The 16,611-nt window shown below is 41.4% G+C and overlaps 1 protein-coding gene across 3 annotated transcripts in view; it reads right to left on the bottom strand.

The window, feature by feature from the left end:
- ADCY8 (adenylate cyclase 8) overlaps positions 1-16,611 on the bottom strand; it is a 225,559-nt gene that overhangs the window by 66,283 nt on the left and 142,665 nt on the right. For 2 of the 3 annotated variants that reach the window (XM_059165609.1, XM_059165610.1), the window contains exons 8-9: positions 15,825-16,022; positions 407-507 (exon numbers count right to left, since the gene is read on the bottom strand). In XM_059165609.1, coding sequence (XP_059021592.1) covers positions 407-507; positions 15,825-16,022 — 299 coding nt within the window. The remainder of the gene's footprint in view (positions 1-406; positions 508-15,824; positions 16,023-16,611) is intronic. The other variant, XM_059165611.1, reaches the window with a different exon arrangement.

The raw sequence follows: 16,611 nt of genomic DNA, 5'->3' as shown, positions 1-16,611 counted from the left end.
GCTATTATTAAAGGGCCAATTTTGCTGGCCCAGGAAGCTTTGGTGCTGTATCTATGAACAACAAAGCAGCGATTAATGGAGACACAAGACTGTGGTGGCAGAGGCTCTAATACTTACTTGCTACATTCAAAGGTGCAGTGTCAAATAAGAGTGGGGCCTATTTTGATTTTGGTTGTTGTTTTTATTAAGATCATGAGAAAAACTCATTGCAGAGCAATGAGATGATGCAGAGTAAGACAACAATTTATCAAAGATAAATTTGATATTATCAAATGATTTGGTGTGGATCCTGGGTCCCAACATTTTAAATTCTGATCCCTTGGGAAAGTCAGCTGACTGGTTCCAGGTGAGGGACTATCAACTCACAAAAACATTTCACCAGAAAAGTTAGTCTTTTCATATTTACCTTGAAGAAGGAAGCAAACTTTGTATCGCCGTGATAAATAGAAGAACGATAAATGCACAGACCAAGTTTGACTTGAATACTTCATCCCTCATTTGAGAATACTGTAATTAAAAAAAGAAGAAGAAGAAGAAGAAAGAGAACAAATTACTTCACAGCAAAGCTGCACTTCTGGAAGAGTTAAGTTTTCCTAGTGTTTGGAGTTGAGGGAAAACAACAAGAAGAAACAAAGCATTAAAACATCTTTTTTTTTTTTTTTTAAAGGAGGAATCCATATCTTAATTAACCCTTCACAAAGCATTATCTTCATCCCTCCCTCCAACCTTCCAGTGAGAGCCCCAAACTGAATCTTGTTGTCTTCCAGGCAAAAAAGGAAAGAGACGGGACTCTGTGCAAGCTTCTCCAGCTCTTCTCCCTCTGAACTAGCATCACTTAAACAAAACGGAAGAGTACACAGCCATATAGGTCACAAATCAAATTCACATGGACTCTCTTCATGAGTAAACTTAAGTCATTGAAGGGTCTTGCTTTATTTCTTGTTTGGGGGGGGATACAGGGAAAGGTTTCCCCCGAGTCTTCCTGCCTCCTTTTTAATGAAGACTATTAAAAAATAAGATCACAGAATCTTAGAAGAGAGAGCAGCCTAAGAGAACTCCAGTGAGTGCAAAGCCCTTTCATTTCACACAGAGAAACCCAACTCATTGTCCAATGTGTTCCATGCCCTTTTCTTGTCTGCTCCAGGCAACCCTGGGTAATGGTACTAACTTTATTTTGATTATCCAGTGAGCTCAGTGATTTCACTGTCTAGCCTTAAAAACTTCTGGAAGGTCTTGTGAGATTAAGAGTCACTTATGGTTTGTCTCCCTCCCAATCCCATCTTGTTTCATTTATTCTTCTACCCACTTAAGCCTCCGTACCTGGTGATTCACAGACCTGGGGATAAAAATATATGTATATAAAAAATATATGTTTATAAAAAAAAAAAAAAACTTCTGGAAGGTCAACACTGAATAGGCACTTGCCTTAGTCCCGTCTAATTTCCTAAAACCATGTTGGAGTCACTAAATGAAGAGTCCAATTCCTTCAGAAGGAAGAAAGGATTTTTAAAACTGAAGAAGACCTTAATATCAGCCTTCCTCAAGCCCCTCATTTTCCCTCAATGCCAGAGAGGTCAACAACTTGCCATAGATCCTTCAGCATGCAGATCATTTTTAGGGCAGGGGAGCAGAAAGCTAAGCCTGGCTTTGGAACTTTGTATTCCTTGACTTGAAATTCACAGTTACTTTACGAAGGAAACAAGTAAATGGAACTCTGGCAACACTGCAGGCTTGTCCCCAGTACCGAGAGAAGGTTTGGGTCACATCAAAGAAATACTAAAATCAGTCCACTTTGTTGTTGGTGTGGTAGTCACGATCAACAGTTACATGATTTTTATTCTCTTGCCTACTTCTTGGTGTGGTCTGGGTTTTAGACTGAGTGGACCGTTCAGTGTCCTGGCTGAGATGTGGGGGAATGGCAATGTCTCACAGCCAGCGAGCTCCACCGTGGGGGGCATAACGTTGTCCAGAGAGTGCACTTTCATTGCTGCTTCAGGGCAATGCTTTTTCTGTTCCTCAGGACTGAGGGTCTGTCTGCTTGCCGACTACCTGCTCGTATCTGGAGGGGAAACTGGACTGTTCCCCTGAAACATCTCGATAAGCCAACCACCCTCCCGACAAAACTACAGAAAATCCGTATTACCAAGAGCACTACCTAAGGACAGGGCACAATCAGAGAGAGGCATATACATACCAGCTTAGAAATCAGCAAGTTAGCCACAAAGCAGTTAAGTCAAGAAAAGATACATGTCTGAATTTTGTTTAACATCTAATCATACAAAATCTAATGATTCTTTGTTAGCTGACTGATGAATGTCAAACGAGCTTGGTTATATAGATTTGGCATGAGATTTTTAAAACAATGATAATTTTTAGTTTGTCAAATCCCTGTCTTCCTCATTTTCTGCATCTTTATCTTCCCCGTCATTATCACAGCAGCTTGGAGTTGTAATGGAAGGTGGACCTTCAGGAATCCTTTCCATGACATTCCTGACGTCTATTCAAACATCTGCTGATTATCATCAGATGCCTTTCTCTGCTTTGTTGAGGTAAGTGGGTTTCTTTCCGCTGGGTGGAGGCAGCAATCCTAGGGAGATCTTCTGCCCTTGACTTGGATACTCTTGGTGTCTGAGAACTCACTCTTTTGCAAAGGATTCCTTTCCATGTTGGGTCCTTTTTTACTGTGAAGAAGTCTTTCCTGTAGATCAAAAGCCCGAGTCTCTGCCTCCTGTCCTTTCCTGAATGCTTCTCAGTGATGACATTAAAAATGTCACATAGTCACTACTGGTCCAGCCTAAAGTTGCACATGGCTTTAGGTTTTTCACTTGCCTCCGTTGGCAGGCTGGAAAGACTTCTTCTGGCTCCAGATTGTCCACTCTGTCAGTGGCTCACTGTGAGTGAAGCCAGTTTCATTGAACTTCCCTTTTCTGATCTGTCATATGGGGGCATGAATACAATTCATAGGTTCCCAATGCTATTATCTTATTTGTGCTAGGATTGAATAATAAATTCTATTATTCATGCCTGAACTCCAGTGCCAACACTGTCACAAGGAAGAGCCTTAAAATATTGGGAAGCTGATGTCAATCGAATATAAAATACCGGGTTTCAGAACAGAGTGCATTGTTACTTTGGAAGCACAAAGGAGAACAGAACTATGGAAAGAACATTCCTAATTGGCTCAGGATGATAGGGTACTGACATTGGGTGGTGATTCATTTCACTTCCTCTTGACTTGTGAAGGTCTGAACACTCGGGCTCGCAGCTATAATAAGTTACATGTACGTTCTCTCCTGCCATTGTTAGAGCTCTCTCCTGCTCACCTCATGTCTGTTCTGTCCTCACTTGGCCTTACTTATCCTTTTAAGTCTTAGTGGTGAGCAATATGAACTAACCTAGAGCTAGACTACCTGGATTTGAACCTTAGCTCCGACACCTACTATCTATGGAACGAATCCTGGAAAAGTTGACTAAGCATTGTATGCCACAGTTTGCTCACCAAGAAAATAAGGATAATAATAGGAACTATCTCATTATGAGTTAATATATGTAAAACGCCCGGAGCATGTTCTTAGGGCTTAGGACAACCTCATACAGGTGTTTCCTGTAATCAATTAATTATACTTAGTGTATTTCTATGCTTGTTACTTTTCCAAAGCCTTCTAGTGTGCCTTCTAGAATGCTGTCTTCCATTCCTCTGTGCAAAATGGTACCTTGTACTCATTGGGGTCCCCTAGAATATGGCTGAATGTTTGGTCCATCATATTAGAAAGGATTCTTTAAAAACTAATTGTAATCTAGTATGTATGTGTGGGTTTTGTTTGTTTGTTTGTTTGTTTTGTCTTAGGAAAAGCCCCTGCCTTTATTCCTTCCCCTGCCTCCTAGAAGATCTTCCACCAGGAGGTGGAATTCTCCACTTCTCCAGAGATCTTTAGGAAAGGTGTCATTGGAAATGACTACTGGGCCTTTATAATTCACTGATCCTTGGTCTTCAAGAGAATATATATATATATATTCAGATGAGGAACTTGAGAATCAGATATAGAGAAAGAGTTTGCCAAGGTCAATTAGGGGATTGGTGACCAAGTTCAGATAATAAGCCACACCTCTTAGCTCTCAATGGTGTGTTCACTCTGTTGGACCACTGTCTGAGAGCAGAAAAAGCCTGGAGCCAGTACCTGAGCTGACTATACTGGGATTAATGCCAATTAAAAGAGTATGCCACTTGGAACAAGTTACAAGTGCTTTCTTTGAGATCTTAGATTAGAGTTCGATTACTTTTTTTTTTTTTAAACCCATAGGGCTCTGGTTGACTCAGGAAATGCTCAAAATCTTGTAACATATTTGAATAATAATAACTAATGCCTGGTGCAAGGTAAGCACCATGCCATGTGCTTTACGTGAACAATCTCTTTTAGTTAATATAACAATGCTTTGAGGAAGATTATGTTTATCATATCCCCATTTTGTAGATAATGAAACCGAGGTTTAGCATAATGAGTAACTCAACTAGAACTTCACAGATTATAAGTAGGAAATCCAGGGTTTAGCCCTAGGGTGTCATGTGTCATTGGCTGTACTATCTGCTGCTATGTTGATGTTCTCAAGGCATGGTTATCTTCTTCATAGGGTGCTGTATAACATGTTTTGCTATATTTCAGTGATGTGGTTCATGATACAAAGAAAGGGAATGTGTTAAAAATTTGAGTTTATATAAATTGTGGTTAAAATGAGAGTAAATCATGATCTGAGCTAAGCATAGCCCTTAGAAACACCCTATGAATGAGTTTAACAAACTGGCACTGCTGAATTTTCATAATTGATGGATGGATCACCAGCACAAAGCAATACAAAGGAAAGAGCCCTTTTCTCAAGGCCTGCAGGAGTGACCCACTAGCAGGGAAGAAAGGAAAAGGCACAGTGGGCTTTATGTAAGAGTAACAGAATAAGAAGAACCACAACCTGTGGTTGTTTAATCACCACAAGTGATTAAGACGTTGTTTTAAAAATAAAACTCTCCTACTTGTTTGACCAAGTTGAGACATGGCGTCCCTTCCAAGGAATTAGGGGCAGGAAGAATGTGTGTTTCATTTTGTTCATGTCTGGGGGTATTGCCCTGCCTTCTCTTGAAAGGCATCTTCAGAAATGACATCAGAGCCATGAGGCTTTGGGGTTCTTAGATCTGTCACAAGGAAGCATGCAACCTGAGTTTGGTCACACAGGACAAGGTTATTCTAGATTCTTCATCCATGAAGTTGTGACCAGGGAAGCTAGCTTTCAGAGGTAATGAACAGAGCTTCCAATATTCTGTTTCTGTGTCTGAGTCAGGCCTGGAAAACCTTCCTATATGTGTGGGAGGAAAATTACCCTTTTCTCCTAGATTGGCCACTTCAACCATGAGCTAGAGAGCACTGATGAAATTCTTGCATCTCTGTAAGATGTTAAGAATAGTTCTAACCAAAGCAGTAACCTAGTTAATTGTCCCAACTACAGCCATACTGTCTTTTCACTCAATTGTGTATGTGAGATCACACAATTTTATAAAAGGGGTGGATTGTATTTGTCACCTTGGGACAATGCTTACTCATGCCAATGTTACTCAGTAAAATCCCTCCGAAATGAGCTATTAACTCCTGCCTGAAGATTTCCAGTGATGGGGGAAATCAGTCCCTCACTTGAGAATCCATTCCATTTTCGGATAAATCTAATTGAGAAGAAGATTGTTTTCTAGCACATGTCTCATTAGAATAAATTAATATGTTTGTTTAGTTAAAGAAGAATCTCAACCAGGATGATCTGCTCATTTTGCATGAGTGAATGAAGGAATTTAACTTCTGTTGTTAAGCTCATGCATTATGTAGCATGATCATGGCTAGAGCACCCTTAATTGATCATTTGAAGAAAAGGCAAAATTGCAATAAAAGAGGGAAGGACTAATTTTCAATAATTTCATTTTTTGAAATTGCTAATTTTCCCTATCTTGGTGTCTAGTGTCTAACCAAATCAGTAATAAGTCTATGAGTGACAGATGTGTCTGAGGAACGTCTCATAGTCATACTTCTTCCCAAGTAACCCGACCTTTGAACAAAAGTAAATTTCTGCATCTTTACTAAACTCATAAGGAATCATGTGAACACATATCTAAGACGGACAGCTTCAGAAGACGGAGGCCGGGAGGACGCTTTACCAGGCATGACAAAAGTTCCTTAAGGACAATACAGTATCAATAATGTGTTATGATATTATGTTATGGTCTTCCTATGTAAGGAGGTTGAATGACATATGAGAATTCCAAGCAGGACTTGACAAAGCTTCCCACCCAAATCTTCTAGCTCACCCTTTCTCAAATCTCTCATCCTTGGGAGGACACTATTCTTTTCTTTACTGGCCCAGTTCCCCAAGCCACAATAAGCCCAAAGGAGTGGTAACTACTCCTGTGTTCCTTGCATAGAAGCCACTGGTTGTATGTGTTGGTGAGGTCTACACATGAGACATTAAGATTGCGCTAAGGACTGAGCCAATATCTTTTGGGTTGAAATCATCCTAATTCTACCATTCTACACTGCACTTATGGATGAAATTGTTGCTTTCGACTGTGAAAATACTGGCTTTGTGGAACTAGCGTTAGCTAATTGGTCTGATAAAAAGAGACAAGTGAAATGACCCTTGATATCATTTGATTGCCTAGAGGGTGTTAGAAATAACAGTAATTTTACAGGCTAATATCACAAATATAAAGGAGTCTCACAAAGCTACTGTTTGAATAAGGGATGGATTCTCTTGCTAAGCTTCTTTGAAATCTCTTCTTCCCACCTGAAAGAGGTGGCCTAAACAGTCTCACAGTTTTGGGCCTTACAAGAATAAAACTCAAAAGTAACCCATGACCACAACAGAATAATTCTTTTAAAACACTGCAACAAAAACTTACAGTGTACTATATGCTGGCTATTATGCTAAGCATAATAATAAATAAAGTAAAAAAACAAAAATAATTTTAAATATAAGATCATGAAAATGATCAGGAAGGGTCTGATTTGGAAAAACAAGAAAAAAGACCTGAGACCATTTGGTTCAGGCTCCAGATTCTTATATCTCTGCACCTAAATAAGAAATGCAAATAACAAATTCTGCACACCTTCCAGAAAAAAAAATGCAGGCATATTTTTTCATTTCCTAATTCCAGAGTCCAACATCCTAATCCATTAGAAAATGTATTCATCTGGCTAGCTTTCTTGGCTTTGCCACAAGTCCTCCTTAATGATGTCATTCCACTTGTCATTACTGCAACAGGAGTGGGTGGGAAAAAAAGAAAGAGAAATGTCAAAGTTTATGATGCATTTTTCCAGAACTCGTTCAAGCTCCTACTTAAATTAATTTCTTTATAAAGTCTAGAGGAAAACTGAGAGAAATTCTGAACGCAGATGAGACCACCTGTACTCAGCCAAAGGATTATCTAAAGGCTCCCTTGTGTAACAAGTCCTTTTTTTATGTGGTTGGTGACAGAAAAAAGAGTAACGTCAAATGTTTTGAAAGGACTCAGCAACAGACTTGGTTCATTGCAAGTAGTGTCTATGACAAGTATTATTATTTTTACCTAAAAAGTGGGCAAGAGTTGATGGCTGACTTGGGTGTGAAGAGGAAGCTCACACTTCTTCTGTCTGATGAGCCTCTGGCCTGTGAGGTGGCTCTTGTCCGGTTTGCCTATTCTCTCAAACCAACTGGCTCACATAGCTCTGTCCTCGACAGCTCATGCCACCAAGCTTGCTGTTTTGTTACACAACTCAGGGGTAACTCGAGGTCTCACTGTGCCCACCCCCACAGCCCTAAGACAGAGTCTCATGTGTCTGTTTAGTCACTTACTGGGTTTTCACAGGCACATGGACAGTGAGAGTGATGGGATTATCCTTGTTGTATCTGGGTGCTGCCAGGAACATGTGACAGATTGTGTGTGCATGTACATGCATATGTGTGTACCTGTTTCTCTGTGTGTAATGTATGCACATGTACCTGTCTACATGCACATGTATATCCATACATGTGTGTATATGTAGGCACATGCACCTATGCATGCACATGGGTGTGTACATGTAGTTTATGCATGTACACAAGTATGCATGTGCATGTGTCTGTAAACCTTCAGTGTGTACATTTGTGTACGTGTGCACATGCATACACACACATGTCTGTGCATACATGTGACCTTGCATGCAAGCATTGTACATGCCTCTGTGTGCATGTGTGTGCGCTTATATACATGAGTGTCTATGTGTGCATATATACATGCCTGTGCATGGGGATGTGTACATTTATGCATGTATACATACCTCTGCTTTTGCATGGGCACATGCACGTAGGCACTGCATGCATTTACATGCACGCCTATGTATATGTGCATGTGCATGTCCATGTGTGCATATCTGTGCATGGGTGTGTGCATACATGTGTGCGTGTGTATTTGTCTGTGCACATGCATGTGCCTACACACATGCAACATGTACATGTCTGTGTATGTGCATGTGTGTGCTGGGGGGAGTAAACAAAGGTTGAGAGAAAATTTCATGGTTTAATTTTGCTTTTTTTCCTGCCTTCCAGGTATTTGCCACATGCATAGCTATATAATCCCTTTGGCACACTCCATCAGCCTCATCCTCAGCAGAATTCCAAACTATATGAAAAACAAACACCTTGAAAATAATAAGCTCTTGCAAAGTGTGGTAGAAAAAAGTCCAAGTTTTGGGTAAAAGAGTTAGATTTGAATCCCTGCTCTGCTATCTTCTATATGTTTGAGCCCTGAGAAAGTTACTCCAACCCTCTGAGCCTCCCTTGTTAATCAAACAATAATGCCTACATGAAATAACTTCTGTAAAAATTAAATGAAGTAACAAATATAAAATACTTATGGTAGGGCCTGATAGAGTAGCAAGCGATCAACAAATGTCAGTGTCTTTGCAAGGCGGCTGCCTTGAGGCACTCCATGTGAGTTATCTGCCTTTCATTTGCACAGCAGCCTTGTGGGGATGGGAAGTTCAATGACTTGCCCGAGATCACAAGCTGGAGTGTAAGTTTGAAGGGAGTGGAAGCCACGTCTTTCTGTCTTCTGACAGCACCTGCCCCGGTGTATGTCTGAAGCAGTCAGTGTGCAGCAAATGCTCTTCACTGGGCTGGAGGGACTTCCCAGGGATCATGAGCACGGACAAAAGGACAGTCCTTGCAGGAGCATAAAGACACCTATCTGTGAAATCTAAAATCCTGAGCTGGCTTGGTCTCCTAGAAAGAAGGGCATGGCCTTTGGGGATGATCAAACACCAAATGTCCTTAAAGAGAGCCAATCTTTCTCATCTTATTTGGAAGATGGTGATAATAGAGAGTTTGGAATAATAAAATCATTTAAAGAAAAGACAACTGAATGACTCTTACATATTTACATACATCCCAGGGGGCCACAGTGGCTGCTGCTTCTGCTCTGACTGGGAGGCAGGGCCAGGAAGGCAGTGTACTGTCGGTGTGTACTTGGCTAGTATGCACCATAATGTTCTTATGTGATTACATGTTTGCGAAGGCTGTGGCCCTGGTATACAAGCCACAGGAACACTGTTTCTTCCCACCATTTTTAATGAAGTAATTTCTTTATGGAAGCTCTATACATCTGAGATTTATGTTAAGTGAGGGTTTAGCCTGGCCCAGATGTGGACAGACATAGGATCAATCACAAGGAAAGGGAAAAGAGTAACTATTGCCTCTATTCAAACATCTAATCCGTGAGTATTATGTCAACTAAATTTCACAACAACCCAGTGAAGGGGCAGGTATTATGATTATTATCCTCTCAGAGAGATCACCTTGTTCTGTGTCACTCAGTCAGTAATTGGTAGAAACTGGATTCAAGCATGTCTACCCAGTAATCAAGTGTATGTTCTTTCTCTGTCTTTTAACAAAGACTAGGCATTTTGAGATCAAGGAGATGCATGAATGTCCACCTGCATGGAAGGCTCTCAACGTGTCAGCACCCACTCACGACCCATAAATTCATTAACCATTCTTTGCACCCACTTTTATTTCCAAAGTGGGATTTGAACCAAGGTCAGCTTGACTCTAGAGTCTGAGCTCCTAGGAACACTATGAGCCTTATGGAGACATTCCCTGAGGTCATATTGGCATCTAGTGTGGATCTAGGACCTTCTGATATGACCTGATCTCTGACGGTGTTTGTCAAGTAACAACCCCAAATCCTAATGTACAGCCAAGGACAGAGAAGGTTGGTCACCAATTTGGGACAAAGGAATCCTAGAATCCTAGCTCCCTCTGGAACATCAGAATCTTGGGGACAGAGTGATGGGTGGGTACCTATATTTTTAACAAGATCCCCAAATGTCATTCTACTTGAAAAAATATCAGTCTAGGACAAAGAGGCTTTTTATCCTTAAAATTTTCACAATCACATAAGGAGGCTTTTTCTCAACAGAAAACATCTTGAAATTTAGCTAAAGGATGCCAGCATCAAAAAAAAAAAAAAAAAAAAAAAAAAAAGAAAGAGAAAGAGAGAAGGAAATCTGGTCATCATGGATACAGTTTGATTTCAGTACTTAGCCTCTTAAAATGCTCACATCAAAAGCATAAATTCCCATAAACCAGTATATATTAAACATAGCCCAGCCTTTCTTGTGATGAGGAATTTGACTCATTTGGAAATGGCGATACTGTTTTCAAAAACTAAGCTTATCAAAGTCCATCCAAGTATGTGTCCCTATGTTACTGAACTCTTTTCAGGAACTACAGGTATTGGGCTGCTTTATTTGACCTGGAAACATCCATAAGTAATTGTAATTAATTGCCTTCACCCTTCTAAGCTTCACAAATAATAAATATATGAAAAGCCTTGTTCTAAACGAGAAACGAGGACCAGAGGCTGATAAATACCCCTTTCCTGTAAGTGTTGTGGGATAAGTCTCTCCCTATATACATAAAGAATACTCACACATCAATAACACTGAGGTGAATACCACAATAAAAGACGACGATTAAAACAAACATGCAAACCACAAAAGGAGAAACAGAAAGACCAAAGCGTAAAAACATCTACAGATACACTTTCAACCTCAAGAATAATTAAAAAAAAAAAAACAAAAAAACAAAAAAAAAAAACCTGACAAGGAGACACTGTTTCTTATCCAAGTGGCCAATTTAAAAGTATAGGCACAATTGTGAGAGCAGTTTCGGAACGCACATCAAGTATTTTTAAATGTACATTCTCCTGTAGCCATTTTTAAGATATTATTCCTAAGGAAAGAATTAAGCATGGGTGTATGATTTAACTAAAACAATGCAGTTTATAATTTATAAGAGTGAAAAACTGAGAAAAAAGCTCAAGCAAAGAGTGCTTAACACTGTGTCACAAATCATTATGTACAAAATGGTCCCATTTTAATTAAAAAATTGCACAGATAAGCATAAAGAATCACAAGCATGAAGGTGTAGGGAGACAGACGCCAAAATGTTCACAGTGATTATCCTGACGGGCATAAACTTTTGTTCGTGAAAATGCATTCATTTTTCTGGTAAGAAAAAGTCACATGTAAGAAAGGGGGAAAATCCATTATGATTGTCAGTATTGACAAACATGCCATGTTTCTACATCCCTTTTACCATAATTCTATTTTTTTATTTGTCCCTGAGATCTGTAAGCTGTCTCAGGAAGTATTTAGCTTGAGGCTAAAGAAGGGCAGAGGATTTTTCTGTGAAATTTGGGAGGACCTGGAGGAGACCTTTAATGACTGGATTCTGCCCCCAACCCCACCCAGAGGTCTGTTCAGAAAGTCCTCATGGGGATGCTGAGAACTAGAGATGCTAAGAACCATGAATTCTAATCTGGTTCAGGACCAAGCTCATGTTTCTTGTTATCCACACCAGTGAGTTCTGAAAGTGAAGGTGGGTACTATTAATAATCACATTGAAAGAATCAATGTCTTGGGGCACCTGGGTGGCTCTGCCTTCTCTCAAGTTATGATCCCAGGGTCCTGGGATGGAGCTTCATGTCTGGCTCCCTGCTCAGTGGGGAGTCTGCATCTCCCTCTGCCTCTGCCCCTTCTCCCCTGCTTGGGCTCTCTCAAATAAACAAAATCTTAAAAAAGAAAAGAAAAGAAATGTCTTGGACAAACGAGGACATATGGTTACCATGATCATAGGGAATTCAGGGACTCATGGCATCGATTGCTGAAAGATGCCAGGGGCTATTAGACTCTACACAGATGCAGAAACAGAGGACCAGAGAGGGGAGCGAGGGAGGAGGACCCGAAAGGGACACGGACACATGCTGCACAATACTGGTGATGCCACGGGTCATGAACACGCTGCTCAACTCAAAAGATTCCTTTATGTGTGTGCGTGTGTGAGAGTGCCAGTGTGTAAGTGTGTGAGAAAGGGGGAGTGTGTGGGGGTGTAAGCGTGTGTGTGTGAGAGTGCGTGTGCACCACCATGAGGTGACATGGAAGGATGTGAGCAGAACTTCAGTCTTCTCTCCTGAAGCTCCACTGCTAAGAGTCCTATCAACACTGACTCATGCCTTTTGGCTCTTAGAGTTCTAAAAATATCCCGAGACCAGCTTACCAGGAGTCAAGACAGTCTCCTCTAAACTGCTCCTTAGCCTGCGTCTTCATTCATTTAACAGGTATTTGTGCAACACCACGAGGTAGTCAAGGTCCTATTTCACAGAACACTGTTTGTAGGGGTGCCCCTTTTTATAAGGGAATGTGACCAGAGAATGTCTGAATGACATTTCGAAGGAGTTTTCCGTCCTCTAACTCACTACAAAGGTGGAAAGGGAAAAATAATTCCCTTGTTCACACATCTTCATTGTTCAAACCGAATGAAGCCTTTTCTTCCCCACAAAATTCCAGAGGTAAAAATCCATGTTTCCCTTTCCTGTTTTCCCTTCAGAAAACAAGTTTCTAGGGAGTAAACTTGCTCCGAAGAAGCGTGGTAGGGCAGTGGGAGGAAAGAGATCTTTCGAGTCACAGACGCTGTATATACTACAACAATCCTGTGATGCACAATTCTAAACGTCTCTGAAACCAGAATGCATCTTACTCTCCAAGGAGTGGTAAAGCCTCGAGTTCTTTCAGAGACGCTTGTGATTGCTTCTGCTGGTCAGCAGGGGGCAGTATCAACCCGGGACCACTTCACATTCAATTCCCTGCCTCAGGTTTTTTTAAAGACCATATTCAGTGTGTGAAATCAGGCGGCAAAGCTATGTGGATTCCATTTTGGAGCTTAAACTCTTGGAGAGGTTTTTTTTTTTTTTTTTTTCTTTTTCTTTTTCTTCTCCTTTTTTTCTTTTCCTAACCAGTCCCAGGGGATGGGTGTGAGGGTTGGATTTTTTTCTGTCCATCTTTACCTGCAGGGTAAGCCCAGGTTACTGGGAGAAGTTTCTTCCAGACTCCCCATATTGGGTTTTTCTTTCTTAGTGCTCCATAGAAAATGGAGCATTTCACGGATGATGGTACCTTAGAGTCAACAGAATACTGTAGCCAGATTTTGAGATCTATGACCTCTATTTAACCTCTAAACGGCTGGTTTTCTTTTTTGTTAGCAGGATAGCAATGTTTCTCTGAGGAGGCCATCAACTGATAGACATAAACACCAGGCACAGAGTAGATGAACATTATTCTCCAGTTCTAGAACCTTATGGCCTTGAAGACACCTGGCCCCTGCTTCCTGCCCCATCCAAAGTTCAAAGAGGAGTGAATGGGGATAGCACAGGATTGTCGCCTTTCTGTGAGGGCCTGGGAGAGAACAAGCCTCAGGGCTCTCAGGGAGGCAGTGTGGTGAACAGACCAGGCAGCAGCTGGGGGCTCCCAGAAGGCTCAAATAGAAGTTCCTCTACAGACAGGTGGAGTTTGGGTGGGCCACCTAATCATTTCTCTGTCTCCACTTCCTCAAGTGTAAGGTGAGGCTCCTAAGAACACTTACTTCACGATGTCATTGTAAGTGAATTTGTGCTCACAGCTTAGAAGAGTGCTTGGCATTTGGTAAACACCTAATGGTTATTACTTACTATACCTTCTCTGCTTGACAGCAATGCAGCCCTAGAAAGACTCTCAGAATGCAATTCAATGAGGAGTGTCTCTGTGACAGGAGGGGAGAGAACGTTTTCTGATGTGCCCCACTGTCCTTACTGTGGGGAACCCATGAAAGGCAGAGACAGCACTGGATAGTGCAAGGCTGGACAGTCAGTGGGCAAATCCCCACATGTCATTTCAGGATGCTACCCTGAAATGCTTCTCCTAGAAGAACCTCTCCTGGACCTAGATATCAACCTCAGGCACACTGTGGCTCCTCCTGCCCCCACATCCACTCCTGTTCTAACACCAGGTCCCCCAGATGAGATGCAGCTGCTATTGAATAAAACACATTAAAAATTATCTACAGTCTGCAGGGTCAGGTCATTAGTGAAGCAAGTACTTTTTTAGCAAGAATGAACAAAGGGTTTTGTACAGCTCTGGACCTAGGTATTTACCCAGGCTAACTGGGAAGATTCTCTGCTAGACCAACCAGCTCTTCCTAACTCCTTCAATGTGGGAACCAGGACATAAACTGCATTTAATTTGGACATCAAGCCCCTTAAATATATTACAAAAAAGAAAAGCCTACTTTTTATTTGGGGAGAGGGTATTGAGTGAGACAAAATGTTTCTTCTCTTTGTTAGTACACAGACACAATCCATTTCAAATTATGAACTAGAGGGGAAGATATGAATTTTGAAGTTTGCAACCTTTAGTTAGTTAATAACAGAAACTCACTGGGAATGGTGTATGTGCACAGAAGTGTGAATTCTCCAAATCGAGGAAAGCAGAATATCCCAGGAAGCTGAGCAAAGTAACAAAAAAATTGCTCACTGGAGCTTTGCAAAGTATTGAATCAAACTCCTGAAATTTGCTTGCAAATTCCCTGCTGTTTTTGCCTGAGGCTCCTGCAGAGGCCAGGCACCTCCTGTGCTCAGTCAAGGAAGGTCTGTCAGCTTCCATCAGTGCAGAGGAGCAGCCCAGTTAAGCAGGGACAGTGCCTGCCTCCCCACAACCCTTTACAGTTTAGAGCTAGGGTGGGGGAGATGCATGGGAAAATATTATTATCAGTATCGTGATGGCTGCCGTTTTTGAACACTTAACCTAATCAAGGCGTTGCCTGGAGCCTCTCATAATAGCCCCAGTAGGAGGCACATCCATGATCCTCATTGTGCATTGAGAAACTCGTGCTCAGAGAGGCTACCTCATTTACTGAAGGTCACATGGCAAGGAAGTGGCGGAGTTGAAATCCCAACCCAATGCTGAATCCGCCACCCACTGCCTTTCCACTATGCCTAATCAGGAGGCCTCTGAGCCAGCAGACAACTAGGAAAATGGGAGAAGGGTTATCTGTAATCTAAGAAAGGCAGTCTTTATCATTAATGCTTGTGTCCGGTTATTGGGTGTTCTCATACATTATGTGACAAGGGTTACAACTGACATGAGTTCTCCTAAAAGCAAAAGCAAGTGAGTGCTAATGTCCCTTGGGGTTAAAAATCTCGAAGTCGAGGAAACTCCTCTGTTCTTTTAGTTATCTTCTTTTTGAAAAGCAAAGCTGAGGCCCTCTTTCTCTAACCAGCATCTCCGTTCATGGCCTTCAGTCTACTCATGATTTGCAAAGAGAAAAAGAAAAGACAGTACCGAACCAAACCAAACCAACGACAAACACACCACCAACACCACAGCCCCTGGGCTCTCTCTCTGGTCCCACGAACATTTATGACAAGTCACTTCAGAAAAAGAGCCACTATGGAGACCCAGCTCTACCTTGTGCTCCAGGCTGGAGTCTTTAAACATCAGTGAGAATGGCTTGATATGCTCTCTTCTCAATTTATCGCCACTCCGCAAGTCGATGGTATGTTCTATTCTCTTGTTAATTTCCTCAGGCCCAGACTGGACATGCAAAGCTTGTGCAAGATGGTTTGGAAGTAGATTTATTGAATTTCTTGTTAGGGCAGCCAGAGTCTAGGGGGAAAGCACATGCAAACACGATAAACCTGCTAGTCCCCTTTGGATTAAAAAGAAATGCAATGTTTTTAGATCAGGTTGCATTGCAAACAGTAATAGCACTCCATGCATGCAGTTGTATTCAGTGAAACCTACAGAAGTTGGTCAATCAGCATTCGCTTCAGAGAAACACAAAATATCACATCAGGAGGGACACTTGCCTTTCCTCTAGGTAGGCGCACTGAATTCCTTTGGTTCAGGTATTTAAAGAGTTGTTGGCTTGGAGATGTTAACCAAGACCCTTTCTCTAACCAGGCACATGGCTGGTATGAGAGAAAGAGAACCACCAGAAATAACAGAAATTAAAATAGCTAGAAAGCCCACAGAAAAGATAATCTCTCACCGAGCAGAGTCCACACTTTCATGTGGTCTTTCCTTTAATGGTGGTGGAGAGACTGGGAGACCCAGGGCTTGCATTTTTTTAAATTTTGGCATACCTTGTGGACAAAGAGCCAAACGTGCCAGGACCTCCTCCTTAAATTAGAAGATTGTTAGATTTTGCACAGATATGTTTTTTCCTCCATCGATCATTATATATCTATATGTT

Source organism: Mustela lutreola, chromosome 3 (genome assembly GCF_030435805.1).
Source record: "Mustela lutreola isolate mMusLut2 chromosome 3, mMusLut2.pri, whole genome shotgun sequence".
Classification (NCBI taxonomy): Eukaryota; Metazoa; Chordata; class Mammalia; order Carnivora; family Mustelidae; genus Mustela; species Mustela lutreola.
The sequence above is the reverse complement of the archived record's forward strand: the minus strand, read 5'-3'. Positions and strand labels throughout refer to the sequence as shown.